This window comes from Anoplophora glabripennis, unplaced genomic scaffold, assembly GCF_000390285.2.
Source record: "Anoplophora glabripennis isolate ALB-LARVAE unplaced genomic scaffold, Agla_2.0 scaffold191, whole genome shotgun sequence".
Lineage (NCBI taxonomy): Eukaryota > Metazoa > Arthropoda > Insecta > Coleoptera > Cerambycidae > Anoplophora > Anoplophora glabripennis.
This window is the reverse complement of record NW_019416357.1, coordinates 52,849-72,724: the sequence shown is the minus strand read 5'-3', so window position 1 is coordinate 72,724 and position 19,876 is coordinate 52,849. Positions and strand designations below refer to the sequence as shown.

The 19,876-nt window shown below is 32.5% G+C and overlaps 1 protein-coding gene across 1 annotated transcript in view; it reads right to left on the bottom strand.

Moving 5' to 3' along the window:
• LOC108905813 (laminin subunit gamma-1-like) overlaps window positions 1-19,876 on the bottom strand; it is a 113,241-nt gene that overhangs the window by 82,624 nt on the left and 10,741 nt on the right. Inside the window, exons 2-5 of the mRNA XM_018708840.2 lie at window positions 11,930-12,197; window positions 9,620-9,737; window positions 5,606-5,789; window positions 4,232-4,541 (exon numbers count right to left, since the gene is read on the bottom strand). Coding sequence (XP_018564356.1) covers window positions 4,232-4,541; window positions 5,606-5,789; window positions 9,620-9,737; window positions 11,930-12,197 — 880 coding nt within the window. The remainder of the gene's footprint in view (window positions 1-4,231; window positions 4,542-5,605; window positions 5,790-9,619; window positions 9,738-11,929; window positions 12,198-19,876) is intronic.

Sequence of the window (19,876 nt, the reverse complement as noted above, 5' to 3'; positions counted from 1 at the left end):
GCCGCAGCACAGTTTTTGCGACGTTCAAAATACACTTGTAGCATGTCCACATATTCTTCATTAGTAAAATTTGGCATAATTCTTGTTAATTTACACCCAAAAAGTATTTAGCTGATAACAGTGACAACCTACAGAAGAGTTAATTGTGACAACTGGCATACAGCAGCACACTTAGTTTTTCTTTGATTGATTGCAATCATATACGGTGTGAGGTGAATGGTAATACATTTTATTTTTTTATTAATAAACGAAAAGTTTTAAAGGAAAATTGCTAGAGAGGTAAAAGTTTCTAAAAGAACCAGTTTATCTAATGCGTACTTTTGGATATAGAGTTTTTACGAAATATAAAAGTTATGGCAAAAAATGGCTTGAGGGGTGGTTATTTCAACCCGTTTCGAGGGGTTAAAATTTTCGAAAAATAGTTAAAAACTCGCATCTGTATTAGTAAACAACCTGTAAAAAATTTGTTATTTGTACCTCGTTCGGTTTTCAAATTACAACCAATTTCCATAATTTTTTTGGAAACTGATGGCCCATATTTCTTCAGGGGTGAACATTTTACTAAGGCGATTTTTTGCAAATCGTGTTCTTTTGAAATGTAGATTCACTGGTATCATTTATGCTACTCCATTCAAAAACACCCTGTATACCGTTAAGCATTAGGCGTACTACTCCTTGAGCCAATAATATTCCTTTTTCTTCTATCTCTTCTAGTTGTTAGTGTTACCTTTATGCATATAATACTCATTGTAATGCCTATATAATTAAGTAGATAGGAATTTTAGTACATACCTACCAACAAACACTGTTGATAAAATGTAGTGCCGTTTAATTGCCACAAAGAGAAAGGTGAACGTACCTACTCATACAGCTTGGAGAATAAGTAACAATATCGATTGTACAAGACTGAACTGTACGCTAATTGTTCTCTTTTATCTCACCATTAATTACTCACTAGAATTCAATAAATTTAATTCGGTATATACCCTTTTAATTAACATTAATTGCTGTTTCGTGCACTCGAAATAGTTTATCATTCTTAATCATTAGTTTACTTTAATTAATAAGAAATGATATTATATATGAATATAATTAGTCTACTAGTTGACAGCAAACTTGGTAACAGACATGATAATTTTATAAAGCTATAAATTTCTCTGAAAAAAGTTGACTTTCTACGCTTCCGGCGACACCATATTAAACCATGACCGTACCAGATGTGTATTAATCTGTGCAGTGCATGTGATATTTTCAGTAAATTTTGGAAGAACTAATAACCGGAATTAAAAACTGAACACATCGCTGAATCTTGAGAAAATATCGTTCAAATAAAGTGCTATTCAAACATGTTTACATAATGTGCCTCAATATTTATCCCATCAAAATAATAGTCGACTTATTCCAATATTTTTCATTTGTTTATACTTGTATTCTATCAAGTTAGGATAATAGATTTTTTTGGAAAGCGTTGAATTTTAATAACTGTAAGGCTTTATAAGCACCTACTTCAAAAGAAAAGAAAATAACGGATAATCAGCTGTATTCTGTATCTTATAGGTTAAAATTAACCATCCCGTTAAAATATTAATTTTAACCCTACCGCTACAAATAATAACTCCAACTGGTATTATGTATAAGTTAGCAGTAAGGTAAAAGCATAGAATATATTTTTATTTATCTATGGGTAAAAGACGTCGATTTGTGATAATATAACCTCGATTGCTGGATTAGTATTTGTTTATATTTTATTAAAAAATTTATAAGATTCTTGTGATTTAGCCGAGTTCTGGGGGATGAAAAAAAAACGTACCCCACGCACGACAATAAAAACAGATCAGTTAATTGTTGACATTTTGGAAGTCAACAATATTTTACAACAAATTGCAGACACATTAAATTGTGGTTGCAAATAAGTCTTGGAATGATTTAATTTGTAATCAATACAGAGCAGGGGGGGGGGTACTTTCATCCTCTTGTGGGGTTTAGTTGTACCTAGATGGTGCATCGGAAATCCGGAATAAGGAAAATTTTTATTCCCACATCTATGGGAACGACTTTTCTAGTATTTTGTAAATGTAACAGTATTATCAGAGCCTATACAAAGAGTTCTGCTTTTACTAAATGGGTGGTGCAGGAGGAAAACGCTGTTGATTAATCTGCATAAGACAATCGCGGTACCTTTCACCAATATCAGAAACCTGAATGGGATACTCAAAATAAGTGGAAAAATATTAAATTTTCCAGTGAGTTTAAGTATCTACATTGACATTAGATGAAAGGTTTGAGAAATGTAGTTAATTAATAGTCGGCAATTAATAACAAAAACTGAAAAGTACCGAGGATATTACGTTAGCTCAAGATAGTGATATCTAGGCTTCTTTATAGAGCAGTGGTCTGGTGGTCTAAAGTCAAACATACCACTACAAGAGAAAAACTAAACCAATCAGAGATTGATCTGTATGGATATAACAAATGGTCAACCTTGGATATCTTGCTAAATCTGCCACCACTTCATATTGTGATGAAAAGATAAACAAGAATGACAACTTATCGGATTAGGAATCACTTCAAGATCATGAATATTACTGTCAAGTTGAACTTTTGAATAAAGAACCAAGAATATGGGAGTCGACATAAATTGTAGTGAAAAAAAAAATGTTGTACATTTTACGACGACTCTAAAATGAGTATGAAATTTTTGCTCTAAGGGCGAGTTTGACCCTTCCATAAATTCGGAGATAGTCAGGCTACAATAAAGTACATAAGACAGGAAGAAGTGAAATTGCGAAAAAACGGAATCTGAAGCCATTTTCCTAGAATCATAGCTAGCGGCTTACAGTGTCACAAAGCAGGCTTTGGGTATAAGAGAAAAAAATTGACATTGTTAATACTGAGGCTCAAGATTTAGAACAAAGTCAAGGGAAGGAAATATTGAATGTTCCTGGAAGCGAACGAATGAAATACTGATTACATATCGCCACAAAACAAAAGTGGGTCAGTGCGTAGATCAATCAAGTGTATCCTGTAATGTTTGGATCCGTTGTAACAGAATCTAGGTATGAAGTTAGGACTCATGGACAGGTTCGTGTTTTGACCGTCAAGAATCTCCTCTAGAGAGCGGTTAACTTGAGTAGTTAATCAATGGAAGAATATTGTAATTCATGAACTTGTCGCAGCATAACCCAATAACTCTAACATCATAACTTAGTAATCTCGTAGCCGCTAACCTCATAGCTCGGAGTGTAGGAGGATGTATAACCACTCTGAGGAAACATAGACCTCATACATAAGAAATCCAAGACTGTATAATTTTGGCTAACCAGTTACTGACTGTACATTCAATATACATGTTTTCAATGAAAATACAAAGCGAAAAAATCGCGAGTAATTTAGTAACACAAATTTATATGCCTCAGATCATGAGTCTACAGAAGTTTGTATGTTCTGTGTAAGGGAGTTAAAACAGACTCAATTCCTCAGAGTTTCGTAGTTATAATACAGCCTGGCACACTATGTGTTTATGTTGTAAAGGGGTTAAGCAGTTATGGAAAACTGCCAGGAATTATGAAGCTACGGAATTATATGGTTATAATGCAATGGATCATGAATTTTAATATTTTTTAATCAGACTACTCAAGTCAGTTTAAAAAATAAATCTCGAAAATCGCTTTCTATAGGAATTTCCTGACGCTAGGATTAAAACACGAACCAATTCGGAAGTTCTGACTTTAGATTCTAATTCAAAGGCCAAAATACTATTGGATACACTGGTCTATTTCGCGGCCCAGCCCATTTTTTTTGTTACTCCTTGTTGTAGGTAAATTTAGGCTTTGAGAAATCGCAAGTCAGTCGATTGATTACAGAAGCATTTTTACAATATTAAATAAGTTGTAAATTCAATCTGCTGGGGCTGCAATTATGGACAAAAACTCGCGTTGTACTTGTATATTCTGAGTGAATATGAGGGTTTTGTATGCTTGAGGTTCCTCCTTGAAAAGCCTTTACTAAGTCTGAAGGAATTGAGAGAAATATCGATCATGACACGCTGTTGAACTGTGCTGAAAGAACAAATCTGATAAACGAATAAACAAATGGTGTGGAGCAATAGGTCTGAATTGCTTTCAGCACTTCAGGAATCTCTGGAGACCTCAACCTATCCCATATTCCAGAAAAAAAAGTTATGCGATCAGAAATAAATAATTTTAAAATATATAATAAATATTGTACTTACGTTTACATTCATGTGCGTTCTGAGCGTTCGCTCTTCCCCAAGGGACATCGTTGTAAAATGGTAGACATTCATTACAATCTGGCCCTGCCGTATTGTGTTCACACTTACAAATCCTTTTTTTTGACCCATAGCCATCAGGAACAGTGATGCATTCTGAAGCATGACCATTACATTTACATCTAGCACCCACGGCTATATCTGCGATAGCATAGAAATAAGAACGTAGCACTAGTCGGTCTCCAAATAGTTCGTCTCCAAATGTGTTTAAGCGATTCAAGGTAATCCTTATTTCGGTAGCAGTGACCCATTCCTAAAGATTTTAAAAGTAGCAAACAGTGAATAAATTGCTAATAGATGTATTAGGTTTACGAAAAGTATAAAAGATAGAAAAACGGTTAAATTAAAAAACAACAACTGTAGTTGTTTAGACTTTCGAAATATTTAAACCTACAATTTTCCAAAATTTACTACTTTTTTATGTTTACGAATTTTTTTAAATTATAAAAATACTTTTTTAAAAAAATAATCACTGTATTCAGATTTTTATTTCAACGTTTCCAGAAACATTCATTTACCATATTTTCTCTTATGTATGTTTATTCAAAAGAAAACTTTCCAATGAGCCAAAAACAAAATTACTAAATACTAAGGCCTTAATCTAACTATACTCCGCGGTAGAAATTATAGAGAGTGACTCATCGCTAGGTTTTGGACTAGTAAGGGGGATGAAGCGTGCCGGGAACGAAAATCCATTGGCGTGTCTGCGTAAAAGGCAACAAGATATAGAAAATAATGAAAAAAGATAATAAAACAAAACATCTAATATTTTTTTACGGTTTGCTATAACAGGCACTTTGATCCATTTTAATTATTAAAGCATTTTGAAACGTCCCAATTGTGTTTTTTAATTTATAAATTTATTATAGCCATGGAATTAGACCCCTTGTCTACTCTTATGCTATGACGTGTCTCAGGACGGGTTAAATCAAGTCCGTTTACACCCACTAAAAAAGCATTTCCCTATTCCCTACCAAGTGCAAAAGACGGAGATAGATCGACGTTCAGTGTAACTCGGTCTCTAGACGATTATAGATTCTATCGATGTGCGAAGCGAGCGGCACAAAGATAAATAATATTGAACCGTATAAAAATCATTTTATATTTTATACGCATTATGATAATAGTGTTTTTATATTATGTCTTAGTCACTCTCTATAATTTCGACCGCGGACTATAGTACAAGCTTATCCAACTATTTACTTCGTTTTTTTGGAATACGAATATTGTATACTAAAGGCGTAAAACTAACATCAATCAAATGTTGGTAAGGGTCTATTTATACTTTAAAAAATAAAACATAATTTGCTAATTTACCTGTAGATCTGGACTGCTGTCAAAATTGTATGCCGATGGGCGACCTTCAAGTGTTCCGAATGCTACATTACCGCCTCTTAATGGAGATATATCCGAATATTCCGAAGTACACAAAGCCCTAGTTTCTTCACCTCTTACTGTGTGAATCATATCTGGAAGTCCATACGTGTCTCGACAAGTAGCGCTGCAACAGAATAAGAATGCGTATTATTGGTTGCATATCATGTAAAACTTCAGTAGAAATTAAAATTGAATAGTTGTCGAATTTGTTTTATTGAAACATATTACAAGACCATCTAACAGTGAACTTTTTCCGCAACTACATCCATTAAAACAGTTTGTCGAATAATAATTTTCCTGTTATTAAGATTAGAAATTGAAACCCCATTTTGTCGAACAGATTATCACAATGTTCGTGTAAACGTCGCTATATAAAATACGTTTATAGTAAAAATTGTACTACTATTTTATTTTTATTATTCGAGAAGCATAAGAACGAACAAAGTTCGGATGTGTTAAGAGTATTATAAAACATATAGCGTTTTTGGAAGATGTCATGTGAAAACGCGGGATGGTACAAGCTCATATACTTGTACAATTAATGCTGCGCGATACTAGTCGAGGAATTAAAACACAAAAAACGGCCTTACCTCCGAAATCTGTGCGTCCAGAAAGTTTGTGACCCTATGTGATCAATGAGAAATGAGTCAGTGAGGAATCAGTACATAAGAAAAATGCATTTTTAAAATTTCATCTCGAAGAGTAAAAAAATGAAAAATTTATAACTTGGAAAATATTGACGGAAATGAGTTCAATTTTGCTACTCGTGGTTTTTTAGGGTCGCTGAATACGAATATCACGACGGCAACGGTCTCCGAGATAGCTAGTGCCCAGGGTGGCCGGTTTCCACGTCGTCTCCTGGAATTTTGTGGAAATTCGTTATAAACTTAGCCGAAACTCGTTACCTTGGGGATTTTAGGGTTGCTCAAGACGAATATCACAACTGTAATGGTCTCCGAGGTACCGATGTCATCTTCATAAGCTTTATCGAATATCTAAATAAATTATCCAAAACATTTTTTTTTAATTTGGCGCTTTTAATACAGTTGGTAGCATTGATAAAATTTTAGGTAAGGACTGCCATCACGGGCCGCTGCTACCACGTTTTACTCTTACATATATACCAATATATACTCTTACACATATATATATATATACGGATGTATTTTTTGGAATGAATAAATGTATTTTTGTAATAAAAAATAATTAAGAATAAAATAGTTGTCACAGAAATCAGCCATCCTGGGCACTAGGTACCTACTAATATATACTCTTACACATACTAGTATACAGGGTGTTTATTAATTAAATGCCGATACTTAAGGGTGTGAATCCTTGGGTCATTTTAAGAAGAAAACTTAATATCAACGTATGTCCTAAACCTCTTAATTTTTGAGCTACAAGGTGTTACAGTTTTAAGAAAAAATTTACTTTTTTATTATAATTTTCTTATCACTCCAGATATTTTTATGAAATTTTGTACACACCTATTAATCATTAAGGAGCATTGTTTGATGTAAAAAATGTTTTAAAATCTTTGCCAATGACGTCCGTACGAGGTTTGAACTAAACATTTTTGAAGAAAAAAATGGTACGCCACTGCTTTTTCTAAAAACTAAAATTATTTTTAAAATCTCCATTTATTTTACAGCAAATTCGGTCCCTAGACTTACTCTCGTACGACGCACCATTTGCACGTAAAAAAATGAAAACCAAAAAAAGTTTTTTCCCCAAGTTCATTGAGACTGCTTTTGATATTTTGTTGCCATTTTGTAGACACCCACCATGCGTGGAAACACTTTTTGTGGGGCAAAAATTAATTTTCTACTTTCACAAATGACGTTCACGTAGGCATAATATTAAATGTTTGGATAGAAAAAACGGTAAGCTCATTAAATGCCCCCTTAAAGCAAATGAAATAAAAATTAGTAGGCTGGGTAAAGTGTCATAATNGGCATAATATTAAATGTTTGGATAGAAAAACCGGTAAGCTTATTAAATGCCCTTATATTAAATATTATTGGCCTTATTATTATTATTGCCCTTATTATTATTGCCCTTATATTAAATAATTAAATATTAATTAGGTATGTACAAAATTTCATAAAAATATCTGGAGTGATAAGAAAATTATAATAAAAAAGTAAATTTTTTCTTAAAACTGTAACACCCTGTAGCTCAAAAATTAAGAGGTTTAGGCCATATGTTGATATTAAGTTTTCTTCTTAAAATGACCTAAGAATTCACACCCTTAAGTATCGGCATTCAATTAATAAACACCCTGTATATGGATACGCTCCAAGTTATAGCGCACACGTGTTTTTTTCTTGAATAGTATACTTTCAAGTGCAAAACTGGCTATATAGAGACAAAAATGGTTTGAATCCAACAGACTGGGGATGGGAACTAAAAGACCAAACCCATAAAAATGACACAGTTATCTGGTCAACCAAGTATCATGAATATGATTTTCTGTGGGTGCAAAACCGATTGCGGAACTTCGTGTGGATGTAAGAAGCACGGATTGAACTGCAGCATCGCGTGCAAAAATTGTGTAGGCATTAATTGCACGAATAATGAAAAATATTCTGCAAATGACATATTTTCTTCGGAACTGGAAATATTAGATGAAGATAATGGAAATTAAAAAAATAAATAAGAAAAATTAAAATTGTAAAGATATCTACTATAATATTTTTTTGAAAACATGTATTTTTTATAATGAATAAATGTATTTTTATAATTAAAAATAATTAAGAATCAAATAATTGTCACAGAACGATGAGGTGCCGTGAAACAATAGGCTCAAGAGTCGGCGGAAGATTTTTTTTACGAAGGTGTCAGGAACCTCATCCCTAGGTCGAAAAATAGTGTTTGATATACCTATCTGAATACATAATTTTGTTATAAATATACTACCGTTTCTATTTTTAAAAAATTGGGTGTCAACTCTTACTTTGTGGATGTGCCTCATACTTATTTCCACTGAAGAAGATATATTGGAATAATAATCTGTTTTAATGGAAAATAGGCAACCAAGAGTGCAGGTCGATTCTCAGGGTACGTCCTTAATCCAAGATGTGTATGTCTTGCATTATGCATTATGTATAAAGTTATAAAGACTAGAGCATTTGAATGAAGTGATAGATATTCATGCATTTATTAGAATGACCGGGAGCCGTTATTAAAATTCAGCCAGTGTAATAAATTGCTCCCTTTTTTTGTACAGCACGTTAATAATATTTTTTTACTTATCTGACTGAACAAAGAGAGTCGGATAATTCCTCACCTGCTGTATTATGGATAGTACCCAGTCAATTTGATAAATTTACAAATATTTGTCAGTCCCCAACCACTGCCCAATTAATCACACTTTGCATAACAATTCATTTGTTATTTATAAAATTGAAATGTGAAAATATGTACATGCCGATTCAAAATTCAGTACAAAGAATTTAGTGGCCTATTTTTGAGGTCAAAATAAAACTTTTTTTCTATAAACGTGGATCCGCAAATGCTTTGTTTTCGATATATAGTAAGTTTTTTATTTTTTCGATTTTCTAGGAATAATTTTCAAATAGATTTGAATGTTTGCATAAAACTTGGGGTACGGCGGTTTTTTAGGATGCTAAATTTAAATATGTCATTGCTTTAGACGCTTGAATTAAATTAACCCTAACTTTGTTGCCACCCTGTACATTGATGTTTCGTATTAGTGCGTTAGAAGGTATACTTGGTCGAAATCTCTCAGGCCAACCGTTTCCGAGGTACTGACTGATGAAGAGTTAAATGCACAGCATATTTTAAAATTTTATAACTATTTAAGGTGAAAAATTTTAAAATTTATTTTGAACCCAAAAATAGGGCCCAAAATTCTTTGTGCTGAATTTTGAATCGGCCTATATATCAGTAATTGTGTTCTACAACAGTATCTACCCATAATTTTATAAGTACCTGTAATACTGATAAGGTATCCATGGACCGTTTTCCGTTGTCTTCTTCGAAATACAAAAACTTTCTGGCCTAGGTGACCAAAACCAAAGCCTGACGTAAGTGATATCAAATGCTTTTCCTGAAATTCAAAATAAATTCCGAAGATGAGTTATAAATAAGCAGTCCTTCCTGTCATAAAAAATTTAACAGAATTATTAATGGAATATTTAAAAAGTCCAGTCATGGTCTAATTTTAGAAGTAGTGAATAAAACTAGGTTATAAATATGTCGGTGATCTTAATAAAGCAGTAAATCATAAAGAAAAACACGCTGTCGCTCATAAATTCTGGCATTAAACTTATTATAGTCATTTATTAGATTTATTGCCACGTGGGCATAAGCTCTTATCAAATTTGATAGTGAAGGGACAACGTACAGATTTATATTTTCGCTTTCCACTTTGCGATATAAAGTTAATTTTATTTATTTTTTTTATTTTATTTTTGTTTTATTGTTAATGGTTGTAATAACACGAAGAAACACTTGGTTTGTTTCGTTTTTAATTTCTCATATTATCAAAACATAGTGTTCGTTAAATCGATTTTTCTCGAAAACGGATCGAGATACCGAAATGAAACAAGAATACACAATTAATGGAAAAATGATTGCTCTTTCAGGTTTTGAATCAAGTTTCATGTTAGACATACAGGGTAAAAAGTTATTAACTAAATTTTCGGTAAAATTGGTCGTAAGTGGCGCCCTCTATGAGCAATGCTGAAATTACAACACGCATCTTATTCGTCGCCTAAAAAAATATAGTTTCACAAATTTTCAAGTTCCTAACCTACATATTTTCAGAATAATCGCAAAAAAACGATTTAAAATTTTAACTTTCAACACCCTGTATTTCCGAAACTATCAACTTTCGGATAAGGCATGTTTGCGCCAATGGTCACCATTTCTCGTGTAGTATCTTCAGCTTTCGACTTTCCCATTGTTAATGAATCACCCTGTATAATATCCAAATAGAAAATGTTTTGTTTTATGATGAGTCCACTTTTACTTTTCACGGCCATGTTAATCGTCAAAACTTTCGCTGCTGGGCTAATGAAAATTCTCACTGGATGAGCGAGTTACATACGCGAAATCCCGAAAAGGTTAATATTTGGGTTCCTTTTTCATTAATGGCAATATTGTCGTACTAACTTTGGCAAATTTATGATGCACTATGCTCAAGCAAGTTCCATCCGATGTTATACGGTTCCAGCAGGATGGAACATTACCGAATCAATGTCCGGCAATACCTCGACTTAACATTTCCAAATCGGTGAATAAGGAGACGAGGAACGCTGGACTAGCCAGCACGTTCTCCTGATCTTACACTCTTAGATTGCTTTCTATGGGCATATGTGAAAAGTAAGGTAAACAAAACTAATTGTAAGTCACGCGACATAACTGATTTGAGAAGAAAAACAACGGTTGCGTGTAGGCCTCAGATGTTGGAAAATATTAGAAGATATTTTTATTCACGATTAGGTTGCTACCTTACGTTGAAACTATTTTTTTCTAAAGTTTGCTCAAGCAGATGAATTTATTTTTAAACGTGTCTCGGAATTTTTTATACATATGCAGTATGCACAATAATTAAGATACTGAATTTATTCTATCTGACTGTTCCACACTGTATAGTCAATCCTAATATATAAATAAATACTTTAAAAGATATATAACAATAATCTTTTACACCAAAAGAATTAGTCAAGGGTTTTTTTCAATGTATTGGCTTCAGTGGCAGTGGAAAACAAATCTAACGACTATAATAATTATGCAATATCTTCAAGTGTTCAAGCAGTTAGCTTCATTTTGGGTGTTAGCTGTATGATGTTTAATATTATCTTAAAGGGAAGATGTAAGTATTTATATACATTTATTTATTTATTTGATTGCAACATTGATTGCATCACTATTGTTATTGTATTGATTATTTATTTATAATTCCTTTTTTTTTACTATACTGTAAATTATACTATTTTGAATGGTAATATCAAAATTTAAATAGATTTGTAAAAACTACTTTTGAAAAGCTTTCAAAATACATACTATTTTTTTACGTATGAGAGTGACTGCGAGAGAAACTAAGTAAATGTAGTTCTAAACAATTTCAGTAAATGTTTCTGTCTAAAGAAACTTGAAATATTCAATATTTTTACTAGTAAGCAACGTACGATTTCATTAGCAACTTTGGAAATACAGAATGTACGTTAACTAAACTAAACGTTTTCATTCATCGTCACAGACACATAATACTTTTAAGAATATTTAAGAGCTTACCGAATCTTAATGTTAGATTTACTTCATTAGGCCATTGAATCCCCTCCAGCATTGTCTCAGATTGCCACCACGTAGGATTTTCTCTCTGATGAAAATCGGTAAGATACCCAGCGTGATGTTCATTAGGATAACAAATGTCACAGGATTTTCTAATTTTGGAATCACCTGCTTGTACACAATACTCCGTTCCATTATTACTGTCACCGCAGGTGTTTGTTGCTTCCATTAGCACATTAAATGCTGCGTTTTCAAACTCTGGGATGCACCTCTAGAAAATGCAGATATAAATGTTACTTTTATTTTGTTTCAATAAAAAAAAAATAAGCAAGAAATTAAATCATTTATAACACAGGTACACAAATAAAAAAAAGAGGGCTGGCCTGTAGTCACTAGGCTATCTAGATGCAATTTAAGGCTCTGAAACCGAATCCATTAGTTTTATCTGTTCATTTACAAAAGTTGAGTATTTCTCTAAAATTGGCTCAATATCTTGACTTTCTTCTTCAGTCCAAGTTTATATAGAGCGGAATAAGCAATATTTTTGAAGGGTAATTTTCTGGCCTGAGTGATTTTTTTGTTGGTTATTGTTTCTTTTTGTAGTAATTGCTTCATTCTCGACTATCCACGGACGCAAGAAGTGGGAATATTTGGTAAATCCTAACTGCTGCCCTAGAATCATATGAGTTTTAAATCACCACTAACTTATCATATTTAATTTTCTATAGAACCCGTGTCACATTTTCATAACTTTCTTTTAATGTAGTTGAGAGTGTAATGGAAATACAGATGTATTTATTTCCATTGTGTAGTAGTATCGCTTTTAAGCTTTATTTCGAAAAGTATGAATTTCCACTCTTCGAATTTGTAAACTTTAGTTTTCAATTTATTCATCAAATCATTTGTACAATATATCAAAGAGCCTTTGTCTTCTTTATTAAACAACTTTCGTAACCTCTTTTTTGTCCCCGTAAAAAGTTGATGTCGTTCCTGGTACTGGCAGTACCAGGAACTCTTTATTTCCTTAGCCAAAAATTCAGTCACATCTTTTATAATCCCTATTTTTCTAATCGTATCATTAAAATCTTCCTGATTAAATGGATCTGCCGGTACGAATTCGTCCTCATATCCTTCTGTTACAGTTTCACCTCCATTTCCATTGCATGCTTAACCATATTAAAATAAAGTTATGAAAACATGACATGCGTTTTGCAGAAAATTAAATATGTATTTTGAAGCAGTAGTCAGCATTTACCAAGTATCCCTGCTTCTTATTGTGTCTATGGGATAGTCGAGATCGAAATAATCACTACATGAAGAAACAATGACCAACAAAAGAGCGGTCAATCCAGGAAGTCACAATGTTCACACAACCTTTGGTCGACCCTTCAAAAATGCTGCTTCCTTTGCTCCACAATAAACTTGGTTTAATGAAACAATTTGTCAAGGTTTTGGATAAAATCGGACCTTTGACGGACTTCAAATCCGACAAATATTTTACAATGAAAATTTTATTACAGTGACAGATATTGAGAGAGCAGCTGGGCTGAGTTTTTACAACGTCGCTCAAAACTTTTTAGGGAACCATAAAAGCTGGGACAACAGCAGTGCTCGGAGTCAAAGTTCATTGGAATGTGACTTGTCCAAATAAATTACTTCATTCGTATTTTTCGTATTTTTTCGGAGATTTTTCTCAAATAACTCGATTACGGAGAGCCAGGAAGGTTAATTAGCGCATTAAAATATGTAAAAAGAACTTTAAAAATTAAAGAAAAATGTTCGGCTTCCAACATTTTTGTTTGCCTTCTTTTTAAAGTAGATAGACGTAATGATATATGTTAGCATCGGTGACAATGTAAGATATCGAGTAGAAAATGATACAATAAATCAAAAATCAAACAATTACATCAAACAATGTAACGTTACAAGACAAAAATGTGCAAACTCAATGTCTGTAAAATATATACTCGTACTTTTTGACTCTTGACCTTTACCTATATTTATCGAGTCTGCATTGTGTTTATCTGACAGGATACAATGTGCAGGCGATGAGTGATGAAAGATCAATACCAAGGCGTAGAGCGAATATTTTATTCAGATCTTGTTATAAAGGAATTTACTATTTATTCTGAAGAAACATGATAAATCTTAAACCTTAAAATAATTTGAAATAAAATAGGTTTTAATAAATGGGTATATATTTTTTCTGGGTAAACTTGTACTAATAATAATAATTGACGCCTAACAGCCGATAAATCTGTTGCCTATACTTTGCTGATAATGATTACAAGGCACGTGATCAGTAATTTTGTATGGAACAGTAATTTTATTTCCTTCTCGTTGGCAATTAAATATCGGTAAAATTAAAAATTATTAAAATAGTAAGATCAAAATTACATTAAAACACAACATTCTGTTTTCACTAGATTTTATTCAACCATTCAGCGATCACCTTATCTCGAGCGTAAACGTAATTTATTATTCATTGTAAACGAATCATTAATATTAATAACGCTAAGATTTAGAGATTTTTAGATGCTGTACCAGCCGTGCAATGTTGGTTGCCTAAGCCCAGCGATCACGTGCCTTGTAATCATTTATCAAGGCTGTACCAACACGCGTCAAATTTTTATTTGATATTAAAGAAAAACAGTGTTAGTAACTTACTTCGTGTATAATATAGAGATAGGAAGCAGTTTTGACACCAAATTTTTAGAGACTTATGTAGCTACAGTAATTATATTAAATCACAAACGGCGGAGAAAATATTGGGTCCACAAAGATAATAATTGAACTCAAGAAAAGTATTTTGCTTTTCATATAATAATTAGGCAACTGGAGATGGATAGATAGATGTGTTTGAGCACGTAGGGTTGATTGATTTGGTGTTAAGATTGGATTTTATGTAGACGGAAATATATATGTTTGTGTCTGTTCTTGAATTTGATGCATTTCTGCTTCTAATACAGGTACAAATAAACACTTTGCTTAACTAAAACATCGTCTAAATTCGCTTAAATTATTTGAAAATTTATTCTTAAGCTGTTACAGCTCATAATTTGTACCATTTCTCAGATGGGATTAAGAGTTTTCTTTCTTTTTGGTATTTGTTGTGGTCATAACTAGAAGTGGTATATTGAACTCGACATTAGATGTCGAAAGAGATGAAACAAAATGTTCGTCAAGCTCCAATTGATTAACTACTTCAATGTTATCTGTTTCGTTTCCCCCATCTTCTGTCAGCATTTATGATTGTTTTTCTGGAAGCTTCTGGAAAATACTATAGGTTCTGCAATTTTAAGTGTACGAAAATACAATATAATTTTGTATAGATAGCATTTACGATATGCAGTCATATAGGGCTGAACAAAACTTATTTGCTTTTCAAATTTTGGTGATATGTATAAATAATTTTAGATCACATGTGTCGTGAGTGTAAAGCTGAAATAAGAATATGGAATTTTATTTATTGTTTAAGGTACTAACCAACAGGAAACTCGTTTCGATGAATTGAATTTAGTTTCAGAATTGGTTTTAACATTGTTAGAAACATGAAATATGCGTACAAGGTTATTTCGTAAGTTTGAAGGTCAATATTGATGCTGAAACCAACAGAAATGAGGCATAGGTCTTATTTGCTTCGCCCCTGGTTCTATATGTCCCTTTTACAAATGGTCCGAAGTCCATATGCTAAAAATAAATTTTGGAAACAAGAGGTGTGTGAGGTGATACAATAAAAAAGATCTTATAACTCGGAAACGGTGCGTTGAACCGAAAAATAAATAATTAACAAAATCTCCCCTAACCCGTGGTTCTGATTGTCCGTTCTGCGTTGAATGCAAAAGATCCGAAGTCCGTATGTCGAAAATAAATTTTGGAAACAAGAGGTGTGTGATGTCATATAGTAAAAAGGCCGTATAACTCCTAAACGATGCGTTGAATTAAAAAAATAATTAAAAAAATCCACACCCCAGGTTGTGAGTTGAAAGGAAAAGGTCCGAAGTCCGTCTGTCGAAGAACAAAAAAGTTAGTCAATAATTGCAACAGCAGTAGCGATCTCATTAATTGATGATTTGTTGTTCTTTTAAGTAAATTTCATATCACCCACCTCTTGAGGATTTTATTAAATAAAAAATTAAGGTACTATTCTTAAGGAAATGTTACATTTTTTAATTTCTTTGAATTATTTAAATAATTTGGTAAATTCATAGTTTTAATTCTAACTTGCTTTATTTTATTTAGCATTTAACACTAATGTCATTTCCAAACAAAAGATAAGTTCCATATAACTCTTCAATTACATAATTAAATGCATTAAATTTATTTGGCAGTTATTATTTGGCAACAAAGCCACCGCTAGAACTGCCTTTATTACTGAGTAGAAGAGATACCACGCTAAATTTTATAGTTGGATGCCGGCTAGCAAGACCCTGCATCCTTATTAGGTTGCCAATTTCCAGCATTTAAAGCGTGGTCTGAGGCTATAAGCTATATTGTCTGTGTACATACTGATACATAGGTAGCTTTTACTTACAATAAATTTTCTTTCTTCAGCATAACTGATTTATATTGACATTGAGGTTGTAAAAGCAGTTGAGTTATTTTAATCAAATAATTATGTGAATATTGTACATATTACATCAGAGACATGAGGTAGGAAACATCTATAGAAAATTCACCATTTTATAATAAATAATCGCAATAAATATAAATTCTGCATAAAATATTTATTACGTTTATCTATACCGTACATGTTTACAATATAAATAATATAATTGATCAAAAGATTGTGCTCTTATAGCGTCAAAGTAGAGAGTAGATCTCACATGGTTATGTTCTGTTTAATCTCATCCTAAGTTGCAATTTGATTTTAGACTATATGGAGTAGTTAAGGGGAGCGTCACAGATCATTGTAATTGCATACATCTGCCTACAAGTGGCCAAATATAAACAAACGATGTCATAACCTAGAAAACGGCATATCCAATACAAATCGGCATAAAAAGAAATTCTGACAGACTGCGGCCCTTCTAGGCTAGCCAGCTATATGCAGTTGCCACACACTAGATTTATCTTTAGGTTTGTGGCACTAGGAACTAGTAGTTGGAAAACTTCTCCATATCTAAGTATTGTGCAAAACCGACGTCACCTGTTACATGGGTGTTGCACAATAATAAAAACGTAATATTAACAGTTGGTAGAAGAAAGCAAAAAGAAGCGCTTAGGTGGGGAATTTTGGAAGGAAGCCTAGTTAGTCGAGGTGAGAATAGTGTGCAGATAGGTAGCAAGACGATCGGCGGGCAGTGTGGTAAAATAGTGAAAATCAAAGTATTAATTAGCAGATAATATTTTGTAAGTACTTTGTTGTTAATTGTTCTATGTAATCTTATGATTGTGATGGTTATAGATGTTTCATGATAATAATTCTGTGTATGTTTAGCCTTCATTGTTTTATATTCAGAGGCGTATATTTTTCTAAGGTAAAATTGTTACAATTATTATTAACGATTTCTCATTATTTATTTCATGTTAAAATATATTTATTGTCGTGACTGCCCGGATATTGCAATAACAACCCCTTTGTTTCACATTTAACTTGTTTTATCATGACTACGTTGTTCTTTGATTTCTTGTGCTCACTTTATGTCAAGACGCATATAAGGGCCTTGTTGAATTCACTAACATTTTCACCTGTGAGGAACAAATCTGAAAAAAAGAATAATTAAATACAAAAAAAAGAATTGCTAAAACAGATCTTTCGAAATCTCAACTATAGCTGGATTGCCTTCCGCGTCGGATTCCAGTACCTTCCGGCCCTGCCGGCTAACTAACACCAAACCTCTTCAGTTTTACTTGGAAGTGTGTATGTCTGATTCGAGTGAGGTGACACACATTAAATAAGTCAGGTCTTAATTATTAGCAAAGGATCTTAATTTATGCCTTTTGTTAGCGGTTGTTTTGTCTTTATATTTGGGTAGCAACGATCGTGGGTTTCTCTGCCATGCTCTTTCCCCACAGGAGCTCTAGGTGAGCCTGGCATTCTCATTTTATGTTAAATGGTTGTTAATGTTTTTGTTGTTCTTTCTATTTGTCACATGTTCAATTTGAAGACTGTTGTACATAAATAATAAAGTTAGGTGTATTCACTCTGTTTTTGTTTTATAAAAATTAAACCATACTTCCCCTCTTTAAAGTCGGTAGCCAGCGCCTTCTGATCAATTAAAAATAGATGTATACAACGTGGGTATTCTTTATGACGATCACATATTTTTAGCCACAACTATGTTTATATTATTTTTTTTCGATCGAACCCGGGTTGTTATACTACAGTATTAAGTGTAGATTACCGTATACAGTTTTGGGGAACTATCGTAAGCGCTCTTCTATTAAAAAAAAAATATGGTCCATATCTTGAAAACCATATCAAATAATCACCTCCTGAAATATTTTACATACTTTACTAAACAATAAAATTGCAAATAACCGTTTTGAAATAATTTCCTCCTAATGCCACTACGGATTTTGTATGTGATATAAATAAATGCCCCCTCCGAGATTCATAGCATGAAGAATTATTTTAATAGCTTTGTTCCTAGAGCATTAGAAATCCCATTTGATTCGAAACAATGAATTTTGAACCTTATGTAAGCATTATATTCGAATGTGCATCCGTCTGTCTGTTGGAATATTTTCTATTATTCAAATATTTTCTGTATTTATTTCTTGCAACAATCATACTAATTTTAAACTAACTGTTTTTGTTTATAAAAAGTACTAAATATCAAAGTTGTAGCTGTTTAGAAGTTTTTATATCATTGGTTTTTGTGTTGGATATATTTAGGAAGCGTGGCAGGTCACTTTTTTTGGGATTTTTTAAATTAAACTTCTGTACATCTTCTAGTACACTACTCCAACACACCACTAAAATAATTTTAGTAACTTATTGTTACGTTATAAATAAGAAATTTAAACTTTATATACTATATTATTTAAAACATTAATTTCACAAAAATGTCTTGTATCACCCTTTGATTAAAACCCATAAAATTGCAAATTTTATATACAAGTATAAATCATCAATATAATTTAATATCAGGTATTTTCAATTCTGATTCAGATCATACCCTCTCATCCATGGTTCATGATCAAAAAGGGTGTCATTTTGACCAAAACCATTCTATATTTCAAGAAAGAGATGTATCATGTATTTTATTAGCCCAATTCAGATAATCCCTTGATTGTCTTCAATGACACCCCAACATGTTCAATGGGATTAAGGTTTGGACTCGTGCTGGCCAAGCCAAAACTCCAATCCTAACTACCATGTTTCAGAAATAATGCGTCAACTGCTCCAAAAAATTGGAACTGTGTATTTGAATATAATACTCGTAGTTTGTCACCATCTATAGTTCATAATAATAAGGAGCCATCAGAAAATGCCAGATAGAGTAAATTTAGTTGATTGTTAGACATCAACATGTTACACTTAAGACATACTCTAATAGCCAATGTAGCACAATATATAGGATGTGCTTTTTAAAAATTCTAAAATTATACAGGGTGTCCAAAATATTCCATGTGGATGGAGCTACCACAACTTCTACTGCTCATAATTTTGCCGGGGGTCAAGCAATAACTTCTAGTTTGTCATAAAGATGAGGGTTTGTTAAAAATTTGTCTCTTGCTCCTAATTTTTTATTAGATTATTAATAATGCATTTGCGATTCAAACTTGAAATAATTACGTCATCTCAAAAGTAATTTATTTAAAAACATGAAATTCTAATTTACGGAAATTTTAATAGACAGATCTCTTACAAGAACTGTTCAATATTATACAGGGTGTCCCACCACAAACTCCATCGATGGATTTTTTTTAAATTGTGATGGTGTGATTTTCAAAGTCATCGTACTTCCGGTTATATCAACTTTATTATTTTAAATGGAACCT